This window comes from Pundamilia nyererei, unplaced genomic scaffold (genome assembly GCF_000239375.1).
Source record: "Pundamilia nyererei isolate P.nyererei 1_Seehausen unplaced genomic scaffold, PunNye1.0 scaffold00032, whole genome shotgun sequence".
Lineage (NCBI taxonomy): Eukaryota > Metazoa > Chordata > Actinopteri > Cichliformes > Cichlidae > Pundamilia > Pundamilia nyererei.
In genome coordinates this window covers 1,726,686-1,739,122 of record NW_005187433.1, presented here as the reverse complement: position 1 = coordinate 1,739,122, position 12,437 = coordinate 1,726,686, and the positions used below count along the sequence as shown (strand labels likewise).

At 38.5% G+C, this 12,437-nt stretch overlaps 2 protein-coding genes across 2 annotated transcripts in view; one reads left to right on the top strand and one right to left on the bottom strand.

Moving 5' to 3' along the window:
• Positions 1-12,437, bottom strand: part of LOC102207765 (katanin p60 subunit A-like 2) — a 384,693-nt gene that overhangs the window by 206,764 nt on the left and 165,492 nt on the right. The window lies entirely within an intron of this gene.
• Positions 8,413-12,437, top strand: part of LOC102211098 (heat shock protein 30-like) — a 5,387-nt gene continuing 1,362 nt past the window's right edge. Inside the window, exon 1 of the mRNA XM_005729333.1 lies at positions 8,413-8,714. Coding sequence (XP_005729390.1) covers positions 8,413-8,714 — 302 coding nt within the window. The remainder of the gene's footprint in view (positions 8,715-12,437) is intronic.

The following is a 12,437-nucleotide window of genomic DNA, read 5'->3' as shown; positions in this document are numbered from 1 at the left end:
ACACACACACACACACACACACACACACACACACACACACACACACACACACACACACACACACAGTGTGTGTCTCCTTCATACAAAGGCAGCCAGGGGGGCATATTTGTCACTTACCCAGATGTTTTTCCAAGGTCCCTTATTCAAAGTAGTCAATCATATGAGCAGAAATGTCCCTAACGTGAGCTCCCTTTGGAGTACTGTCTGTGCTCAAATTTGTGTATGTTCACCCATGCATGTGTGTGCAAGGTCAGTAAAGGACACGATATGAAAGTGTTGTTAACCTAAGACACATGGAGGTAATGTATTAATAACAACTACAATACCACACATGCACAGCAGCCACAACAAAGGTATTGTTGCCATTTTCCAGGTCTAATAAAGTCCGTCACTCAAACAAACTCAATTTAACTGCTCACACACTTTCTGAATCTTTAAAAAAAGGTTTATTGACAAGTCTCTTAGAAGCACATAAATTCTATGGGAAAGGATGACACTGACTGCAATACGTTAACCAAAATATGTATAATAAAAGAAAATCTACTTATCTGTATTTTTTTGTTAAATTATCTTATCTAGTTGATTGGTATTAACCAGACGCATGTTTTTGTTTGTTTTTTAAATGATACCCTCTTTAAATTGCAAGGTTTTATATCTCAGTACAGTAAACCATACAGGTACAATACAAATAAACTGGTACTTAACCTGTCTTACAATTAGTTAAATACAGCCTTAGAAAACTAACAAAACATGAAATATTTGTGTTATTTATTTAGCAAATATTAAGCCAAACTGCAGAAGCCGTGTGTGAAAAATTAAGTACACCCTTACTGATTGCTTAAGTATTAAGAGCGTAAATAGCACATAATTAACTGATCATCAGCAAATGTGAGCGCATGTATAAAGAAGACAGTTCTGGAGCCAATGCAAAGGAGGTTAGACATCAGCAATGATCCTTAAAAAGGCAATTGTTGGAGCTGTGTGGTATTAAGGCCATTTTCAAACAGTTTGAAGTCCAAAATTCTGCAGTAAGAAAGATTGTTCACAGGCTGAAAACATTCGAGACAGTTGACCATCTTCTGAAAGTGGCCATCCCAGAAATTTCACTCCAAAGACAGATCGTGTTTATGCTTAAAAAAAACAAAGCAAAACAAAACCAAGAGCTGCATCTCAGATTCTACAGGCCTCAGTTGGGATGTTAGATTTTAAAGTTCATGACCGTGTACAATTAGCAAAAGACTGAACAAGTATGGCTTGTTGGAAAGGTGTGCCTCCTCTCTCTAAAAAAACCCATAACAGCATGGCTAGCTTTGCAAAATTGTATATGACCCAACCACAAGAGTTCTCATTTGTCATTTGAACCAAACGTGGTCCAAATGACTCATCAAAATAATTAGTGTCATGTTTGGTGAAAACCAAACACAGCATATCAGCACAAACACCTCATACCAACTGTCAAACACAGTGATGGAGTTGTAATGAGTTGGGCTGGTTTTGCTGTCAACTGAGCACCTTGCAGTCAACCATGAACTCCTCTGTATACCAAAGTTTATGTGGTTTGTTAAACATATAAATACAGCACGTAATATGCCATGCGTTGTTGTTCATGTCAGACCAAATTTATTTTATTTTCTAAGACCCAAGAACTGACCAAGGGTGTACTTTCTTTTCACCATGACTGTACATTTCCATGTGCTATTCTTTTTCTTCTCACCCTCATCCCATTCTGGTCCACATTATTTAGTGAGTTGGTCATATAAGAGAGGTGTATTTAAAAAAAACATTAAAAATGAGGATTAAAAATGAAAAAGATTTAGAAAGTTACATGTTGGACCTTGTATAGTGTATACTACTACATTTGGAGGTTGTTAGCCTCCTTAACCTTACTCTATAATGAAGAGGTGCTGCCTGCCTACTGAGCTGTCTCGTCTGATAATTATTTTGACATTACCTGCTGAGAGCTGGAAGGGAATTATCCTCCACAGCGTCTGCTTGCCATACATTTTCCATGTAAATGACCTTAGTCACTTTCTTTTTTGCTGTAATAACAGTAGATTTAAGTTAAGTTGATCTGTATGACTGCATCCATCACAATTTTGCAAGCACTGATTTAATAAAAAACTTAAAGAGATGAATGGATCTGTTATTATTTTGTCAGTTTCTCTTGCCTGATTAGTATAGGGACTACAGTTAGCCTAACAGTTTAATTGGAATATCATGAGAATTTTTCACTAAACAGTGTAAGGCAGTTCCTTCCTGTTGTAATCAGGGCATGCATGATTTTTGTATATAGAGATTATCAATAAAGTGCAATAACTGCACATTTGTGTATCAGTTTCTTACTTTAAATAAGTATATTAAAGTGTTGTTCTTTTTTTTAAATTGACCAGGTTGATATCTGGTCATTAAAAACAATCAGATTGCTCTAATGTGCCCTATCATTTTTTTTCCAGAAGTTTTTGGTAAGCTCAGTTAGAGTTCACAATTCAGAACTCGCATTCAATATATAAAAAAGAAGAAAAGAAAAGTCTACAACAACAGTAGCAAACTTGTACTGCACCAAAACCCTTTATAGTACATAATATGGAAATTTGTGATTTTTCTTGGATATGTATAAACTGGAGTAAATGAGTGTGAGAATGCCTTAGTTTGGGTGAAAAACAACCCATCTGTCTTAATATTCCCCATGCTCAGCACAGACAGACTAATGACTATAATGCATCACCTGGAAATTGTATTTCAATAAAAAGTAAGTGCACATGTGTGTGTCTCCCATTTCTGTTTGGAGCAGTTTTCCCCCACTCTGTTTATCCGTATGGCAACAGCTGTTAATTTAACATGCTCTACACGCCACGTGTCATATATGTCTAATGAATTTGCTCTCTTTCCAATCCTGTCTCTTTAATGCTCATACAGTGAATTTGATGGGTGGGGTACGTTCACTTCAATTGCCGTTAAATTTCCATTAAAAACATGTAGATAACACCAGCAGTGCAGTGTGGCACACTGTAGTGGATGGAAGAATGGCTAGGTAGATAAATTGAACCATCCAAAGGTTTTCACTTGAACCACCTTAGGTAGAGGTTTGTATTTCATCTTAAAATTTAAGATGGAATTGACGTTACTTCATCCAATACAAATAATGATTACAAAGAAAACAAACAAAAAAACGATTGTCCTTATTTTTACTACCACATGCTTACTGTTTACACTCAGTGTACACTTTATTAGGTACATCTTGCTAATAATTGTTTGGACCTCCTGGGGTTTTGCATTCAGAGATGCTCTTGATTGTAACAACTGTTTATTTGAGTTACTGTTGCTGTAGTTACTTTAGAAGTATTCTGGACATTCTCCTCTGATCTTGGTCATCAACAAGGCACACTTTCTCTGAAGTGGCTGGTGAGTGTATATTGCATTGTTGTGCTCATCTTGACTGACACAGAGCCAGTCATTCCAACCATGGATTCAGGAGTCAGTCTCAGCTAGTTTGCCATTCCAGGTGCTTAAACATGGTTACTTTATCTTCTTTAACTATATTTTTAACAAATTTCCAAAGAATTTGAAAAGGTTAACAGCGAGCATGTTTGAAACAAAGGTTTTCTTCAGTTTCCAAGAATAATGGCTAGTACAAGTTACATATGAGCATAAATCTAAAAGAAGTGCTTGTTCAGTCTTTGACCTTAATTCAACTACTGCTCACTACAGTGTGCAATAAGTCATTATTAAGTCATGTTTCTAAAATGACTATTGATTTTCTCACACAGCAAGTGCTAGCCAAGAGCAATGACAAAATGCAGAAGCAGAGATAAGAGTGAAGTTTCTATGAGATCAGTCCCTGCAGACGATTAGTTATTATCCACAGCTGCTGATGAATCGCTCATCGCTGTGCTGCTTTGATCACTTTGCTCAAGGTAATTTCCTCTTATTTTGTAGTATCCCTGGCAGAAAAATCAATGACTGTTTGAATTACTTTGAATGGCTGAATTTGTATGAATAGATAAGTAATGACTGAATGATTTATAAGCTTTAATGGGGGGCGGGCGCTTTCTGGGCACACAATTCAAATGTCTTCGTGAGGTTTAACAGCTTGAACTGAAATACGAGAATTCCAACTTCCTGGCTGCTTGACCTCATCTGCCGCCGTGGCAGATTCCACGCCACGTTGTTGAATGTTACTACTGTCACATTTTAAATACAGTTATTAAAAACACATATTGTGTGCATGTTTGTGCATGTGTATGAAAACCAATTAATCTCCATGTCAGAACATCTGGAAGTCTATGCGTTCGAGTCCATTAATGCCTCAGAATAGAAGAGAATCTGAAAGAGGAAAGATACTCGTCCATGCATGCACACACGCAGAGCGCTGTATGTCTCTGATAGCTTCTATTATCTAGGTCTCCCTCCTGGCTGCACATCAAACATGGATGAGCTCCAGCCATAAAAGGCTCCATTTTCCTTTGATTTATACAAGGAATAAAAATCGGAAAGGTGAAAAGTCCAAACCATGCATATTTTATCAGCTCACTGACACCAAAGGCAAGACAGACCAAAAAATTTAACATATAGCTAAACCCAAAATAGACCATGATAGGACCAAAGACAGGAACTGCAATACTGAACCCCATTGATCTCAGTGACCAAACACCTTCTAACCTGATGTGTTACAGACTAAACTGGTAATCAAATTTGATCAACATGGAGATGAAGTAGATGATATGTTTTATATTTGTTCTAAATTATGATGGAGATGGAGTGAACAGATACTGTGTTAGGATCAATAAACCATTCCTCTGGGTCCTGTTTGTCTTATATCTTGTTAAAAGACACCAGTGATACCATCAGTACTGTGCCAAAGAGGGGCTTTATCTAGGTGTCCCTGTGGTTTTAGTTGTTATGAGAGAGAGGGTGAGGGGTTGTGAGGAATGAGTTTGTGTGTGTAGGTGGGCCTGGTGGGGGCTTGTGTGTACTGATAGAGTTTTGGTCACAATGAACATTATTATTATATTTTGTTTCATTGTCGGCCTTAGCAATGGTGGTAGGTATATTTGCAGCAGTATCTAGTCTCTAAGACAGGTGTCGAAGTGGTTAGCATTGTTGCCTCACTCGTCATTTGGAAACTGTCCTTTGTGACCGTGACATTGAATGGTTGGCTGTCTCTCTGTCTTGGCCCAGTAATGGACTGATGATTGGCTGGGAAATGCTCCTGCTCCTCTGTGACTTTGGTTAAGCGGTTAAAAAATGGATGTATGTTGAATAAAATTGTACACATGACATTGGACATCTCTGCTTAGACTGCTGTCCCATGTGGCCAAGACCTAGGTAAGGGTTAGAAAATGGATGGATGTTTGACTATAGACAGTCGTCAGAGACAATTCCATCTCCTTTCTTTTTGTTGGTTGAGGTCTTAAATATCTGTTAGCCCTATCACAAGCTATATGTATCTATGCTCCTTCCTTCCACCAGTCTATTTTCATATCTAAATTGCTGCACACCTAGCCCTGTTCCCATTCCCTCCTTCTCCTCTCATCCTTCCTTCCTGTCTCCTCTTGTTCCTACTTCCCATCTTCTCCCCTTCCCCTTCTTTCTCCGTTAGCCATCCTGTCTGAATAATGCAGTGGCCACACAGCTGCACTACCATTGTCCCAGCTTCAATGTTAATGTTGTGTCCTTGTCACAATTATTAGGTCACTATCATCCATCAACGCTAATCATTGTCATACAGATACGAACAAACAAAACACATTATGGAGAACAAAGGCACACACATGTAGAGAACAAAGGCTTGTATGGAGCAAAGAACCACGTTGTGGTTTATGACACTCGTGTTAAATTAAATGATGCACTTTGAAAAGGCAAACACAACAGGCACTTTATCATCAGAGAGAAATGAAAAAAGGAAATTAATTTTTTCTGTATGAAACCTTGATCTGAATTTAATGGCAGCATCAAGTCTCAAAAATGCTGGGATGGGGCACCAAAAGAACAGGACAACATTAGCAACTGGTTTCCTCAGTTCCCAGAGGTTTACACTCTGTTGCTAAAATAAGGTGACCATGTCCCAACCTTTTGAGACATTCTGCCTTCTGTTTTTATTGACACTTTGCAATGTATCCCAGCTATTCTATTATTGGGGATTAACAATGACAATGTTTGCTGCCACACAAGCAGACTGGGTGAGAATGGGAATTTGAGAGCATTTTATCAATAATAAAACTTCCGCATCTTCTGTGTCGATCACATCGTTGGGGTCTGGTTTTGCTTTAAATTTCTGGATTTCAAGAATGGAGAATGCTTGGGACTGAGCATGGATCTTTTGCAGGGTCATTTGTTCATCAGACAAATCCTTTTTCCTTAAAGGGTTATGTATAGATTTGGCCCACTACAGGGCTGAGGATGAAGGCTAATATGGATTAGGTTAAATAAGCCCGTTGAAACATGAAAGGCTGCTGATAGCTGATGTGGGAGTATCAGACATCTACTTGTAGAGACCTGAGGCTTTGGGGTATTGGCCGAGTGTGTGTTTTTCTGTGTGTCTGAGTGCTGCAAATGAATCGATAGCGATTAGAGCAGGCTGGGTTCTATTGCCTATTTAATTATCCTCCATCAAACAAACACGGTAGCATGTTAAGATCACTTGGGCTGCAGTTCTTCACATACACACACCCTCACAGAGAGAGGGCAGCAGTCAATTTTATTTTTCAAATAGAAAAAAAAATGAGAGGATCAAGGTCACCAGCAGAGAAGGACAACGGCCCTTAACCCCTGTTCTCTGTTAGGGGGAAATCTTTTAAAAGGTAATCAGCGAGGCTAGTTGGCAAGATAGAATTGAATATGAATTAAGTAAGAAGAATCTGATTTCTCTGGGTTTATTCGATAAGAGTCAGTGTTAGTGTCTTTCCTTTTGGAACTGGAAACTTGGGCAATTGATCTTACGTACTGTTCATCAGCTCAGCCCCATCATACATAAAGCTTTGTCTGTTTTAAAACATCTGAGCTGTTGTGGTCTACTGCCACCATCTGACTGCATGAATAATAAAGAATGGCAACATGTCAACGTAAAAACAAAACAAGCCATTTGGATGTCACAGCTTGGAAAGAGCAACATGGCCCCTGTCAGCGTCTGACAGACAGCTGTGAGAAGTGTGTGGTGTCTGATTAGTGCCTCTTTCTGTTTCTCTCTCTCTCTCTCTCTTTGGCATGATTACATAACAGGGGATGTCTAGTAAAATCTTGTGTTGTGTATGTGTTGTTACAGTATGTGCTGACTGACTCAGTACATATGTGTGACATAGATTCATCCAATAGTCTCTCAAGGATTTATTAGAGCGTCGTAAAAGTTTATAATCTATCTGCCCATTTATAATCTATAATGGGCAGCCTGCTCTTTCTCTTCTTTCTGCATCTGAGCATATCTTTTAGTAATCTTGGGCTTCCTGGGGAATTTTTTTTTTCTTATTTCCCTTTTCACCTAATCTTCTCTCTCTGTCACTCACTTGGCTCTGAAACTATTTCTGTGCACTCCGAATTCCAGATTTTCTTTCAGAAATAATCAAGCATTTGTTTTGAAAGCAATGTTTTGGTTGCTTTGCTTTAGCTGATGAACTGTGACCTGACATCATGATAAAGATACCATTGTTGTACTAATCTTCATAAAAATATCTAGTGCTGGGCGATATGACGATATATATCGTGTGGACGATAGAAAAGTGTCTATCATGCCATTTGTCTTCTACCGTTTCTAACCTAATTTTATAAATTATTACATAAAATATATCATTAAACAGCCTGTGGCAAATATATTAGTGTTGTCTTCTCACTATACATACTCTTAACTTTATGCAAGAGAAAATAAAGTTAAAAAAATATTTCTTTGCAAAATATTTTTTGCAAAGAAACTCCGTCTTGTGGTTTTGCGACATGGTGCTGCTTTATGTGCACCCGGATTTGCGTCATGCTTTACGGTAACTCAAAACGATGGACGTGCGACAGGTTGCAGTTTCATGCCTGGACATGCAACAGGAAGAGACAGCTACACAGGCAGCCCAAGAAGAAGCACTTTTACCGAAAAAAGAGGGGGTACGTCTGTGATTTGGTTACATTTTGGGTTCAACAGCACCAACATGGAGCAGAAGATGCCCATTTGCAAGCTATGCTATAAAACTATTCCTGCACTCAATGGCAACACAACAAATCTCTTCTATCACCTACAGAAGGTCCACGAAAAAGAAAACTCAAGAATCCAGAAAATCCGAGCTAAACCAAGTTGTGGAACGATGGGAGCAAGTTGAGAAAAGAAATAGCCAGCTGAAGATACAGCAGTCTTTCGCACAAGACACGCCGTATGAGAAAACGTTCCAGCGCCATAAACAAATCACAAGAGCCATCTCGCGTTACATTTGTAAAGGCATGGCTCCTGTTTATGTAGTTGAGAAGGACAGCTTTCGTGACCTCATCAAAGTCCTTGATCCGTGGTACGTTATGCCCGGTCGTAAGCACTTCAGTAAAGTTGAGTTGCCTCGCTTATATGATGCATGCCGGGCCAAAGTAGAGAAGGATGTTTGCAGTGTCGTGCATTATGCCTTGATGACTGACCTATGGACGAGCAGAGATACACAGCCCTACATGAGCGTAACCATCCCTTTCATTAACAAAGACAGCACCCTCTGTGCTCGCTGTTTACAGACTGCATACTTTCCAGATGACCACAGGTCAGGTGGTATATCATGATATATATTGTTATCGTGACATAAAATAATTCATATCGTGATAAATATTTTTTCCATATCACCCAGCACTAAACATATCTGTACATGACTATATATATATTCTATGCATGGTCACCAGCCTTAGCTTTGATACCAGCTATTGAACAAACATTTGAGTTTTTGCGCTCCACAATGACATTCAAACAGAACTGTAAGGCAAAATGTACTAAGTTCAATTTTGTAATAGAGTCATCATCACCCAGAAGTGATCCAGACTCTGAAAGCGAGCTAATTTAAACTGCTAAATGCTTTATCAGATATCTGTAGCTTCCTCTCAGTAAAGGGCACTTAACACAACTTCATCTGCTAACAGAGACTAAGTGAATTACTTTTTCTGACTGAAATGAGCCTTTTCAGTCTTGCTTGACTTATGTCCTTGTATGTGTCACTTTTTCATCGTGGAAACAGATTTTTTCCCCCTTTTTTTGAGCACAGTTGCACTGCTGTTTAATCCAGGAGACTGTCAGTTCTATGTGAGCCAGTCACCTAACAATGTATCTGCAGGAGATGAACAGGACTCCCACTGCTGGAACTCTACAGCACATACCTAAAATACTGTCTTCTACTTTGCAACTCTATCACAGTGATAAGACAGGCAGTAGAGTGTATGTTATCTGCTCTAGGTCTCACACACAGGACCACTGCAGTATTTCACTTCTTCTCTCTCACTCTCACTTCTCCTTCCTTTTTCTTTTTTTTTGTTCTTTGCCGAGTCCCGCCTCATCACCTCTCTTTCTCTCTTCCCACTCCTCTGGAGTTCTCTCATCTTTCTCCCCCCTGCTGCATCCTCTACCCCTCTCTACCTCTTTCCCCTCCTCCCCACATGTCTGTCTGTTCGAAACTGGAGCAACGTCTTAATCGAGGCTCCCGGACGTGACGGGAATTTCTAAGCAACCCCAGCTCTGCAGTACAGACACAAACACACATACACACACAAAAACACACACATTCTGCTTGGCAGCCAATTAACAGCCTGCGATCCCGCGCCAAAGGAATAACTGCATGTTGATGAGCTGGCGGCCGTGTGCGCTTGTGTGTGCATGTGTGTTTATGATGAGCTGGTGGCCGTCAGAGCCACTTACACAGATAGAAGGATATGTCTTTTATGTGTTCAAGGGAACGAGGGGGATTATGGTGCATTAAAAACCATCTCCGTGAGGGACAAACTAAGACAGTAACAAGGAAGTGTGAATTTGTGCCTGGGATTCTCTTTGTGTGTGCGGCGCTGTCCCGACGCTTTCAGGATATGTGGGTGTCGGTGCGTATAAGAAGCATTAGGAGAACAATGCAGATGATTTACTTGGAGCGGAGCCTTGCTTTCTCCTCCTCTTCCTCCTCCTCATCCTTCCTCTATTTTTGTTACTTTTCATTCTTCTCCACCTCCTCCTCACTTCTATCCTGCCTCCACTTTTGAGAGTTCATCCAAAGGTGAATGCTTGACAAAAAAGAAAAAGAAAAAGTATCTTTCCCACTCCAAAAAAATCATATATTCTCTTTATCTGTCAAAAATATTGACACCAACCATGACACAATATCCCCGAGCAGCAAACTGCTGTATTTGCCAGTCGAGGTTTCATCATCCGTCTTGTTTTCTTGAGAGACACAGTAGATGTTGAAAAGACTGTGGGTTTAAAACCTGGCTCCATGCTGTTTCTGCCCTACTTCTCTGCATCATCATCATATTAGTCTTTGTTCTATACTCTTAGGAAAGGTAAAATAAGTAAGGATAGATGAGAGGTATAAACTGCTATTAGAAAATCTGACAAAAATATCATTCAGTGCTGTAAATTATCAATGCAACATATTACAAGGCATGACAATAATTAATTGATTAAAATATATCTTTACATATTTCGGTTGGTGTGATTGTTTAGTTTGACGCATAAACAGTTGTGAATTTGTTTCTATGTGCAGAAGTATACATCCAGATGAGGGCTTTAATGTTAATTACCCTTTGGAAAAAACATGGAGTACATCTTGGATTGTGTAGTCTAGAGTCAGTATGTTACAATTATATGTGTATCATTACATCACATGGTTGTGTTATTCATTTCTAATCATAAAACTGTAAAACCACTAGTAGGAAAGTATTATTTTAACAAAAGGAAAATGCAAATTAAAAGGCAGGAAATCACAAAGCAGGTCTGCAAACAACTTGAAAAATAACAAGGAAAATTAATTTATTTATGTATTTATGCTTAGTATTTAATACCAAATATGGTATAATAGAAGACATATTTCAGAGGTATTTCAAAAGTTTTGGGAGTACATGTATGAGGAAGGAGATCCTGCCATCTAGTGGATGAAACCTCAAATTACTGTTGGAAGAATAATAAAAAGGCCATATGTATAGACGAGGTGTTTCATACTTTCTTCATAGACTTGTGAAAAGTTGTCGATTTTCAAAAAAAAAAAAAAAGTCTGGTCTGTATTGAATGATTTCCACTAAAAATTGAGTTTAACTTTCGCACCATAACTGAATATTGCTTCCCTCAAATCTAAGCTTGGTAGTTTTGTAGTCTCTTATGATCACTGGTGAAACTTGTAATGAAGAAATCATATGAGTGATGTCAGAAGTCCTGTGAAACCCTGGAAGAGTTCCCAGTCTTTCACAGGGTTAATGCTGAGAGAATGAATGTCATTCATGTTCACATTATGCAATCTATAATGAAGCATATGTTTGGACTGTGGGAGGAAGCCTGATTACCAAGAAAGATACTTCAAAGTATCCATGATGATGGTGCAGTACTTAGCACAGTTTCTTCACTCTGGCCTCACAGCAACAGCGAATCTACAGCTGGCTGGTTCAGGACTTTATGTGTGTAGTTTCTCACTGAATCTATGTGGGATCTGTTCAGCTGCTTCCTCCTGCAGTACAACAACATGCAAGTTAACTTTACTGGCGATTCTAAATTTGACAAAGGTATGACTGTGTACTTGAGTGATCTTCTGTCTTTCTCTGTGTTGGCTCTTCGACTGACTGTAAACCTGTTCAGGCAAACAAGTCCTTCTTTTGCTGGAGTATGCTGTCGGCAGACACAAAAGCTGTGTGATGGATATATAATCTCAACTTCACTTTAGCAATTTAATGGAAATGAACAAATTCATTCTGAGTATTTACTCATGATGCTAAATTAAATTAAGCGGATATTTCAGAAATGATTATTATTTCATTGCTCATTTGGTCTTCAAGATAAACACACTTTTGTCTGACAGATTTAAAGATACACATATTTATTCAGTCTTACAGTAATGAACAGATTAAATGATTTCAATTGATTTTTTTCTTTACTTTTAATTTTGGCTTTGTCTGACATTCATATTCTTGTAGAAACATTATTGTTGTTTCTTTAAAGAAAAAAGCAGACATATTTAATCGTTTTATTTCTTCTGTCAATCTGGAGAAATTAATAAAAATGGGATTTGATTGTGCAGACCAAAAAAAACCCACTTAATATTTAACTCCATGTGGGTAGTTTTAATTTTGTGTTGGTTCCCAACAAATGACAGCTCTGCATGTTAAAGTGAACAAGAAAACATTTATCAGTTCAGGTGTTAAAAAAAAATTAAAAACTGTGCATTTAGTTTCCACAAGGTCTATGTGAGCCGTGCTTTTTAATATCCAGCAGCCTATTTTACAAATGCAGTGCTACAGAATTCAAAGAA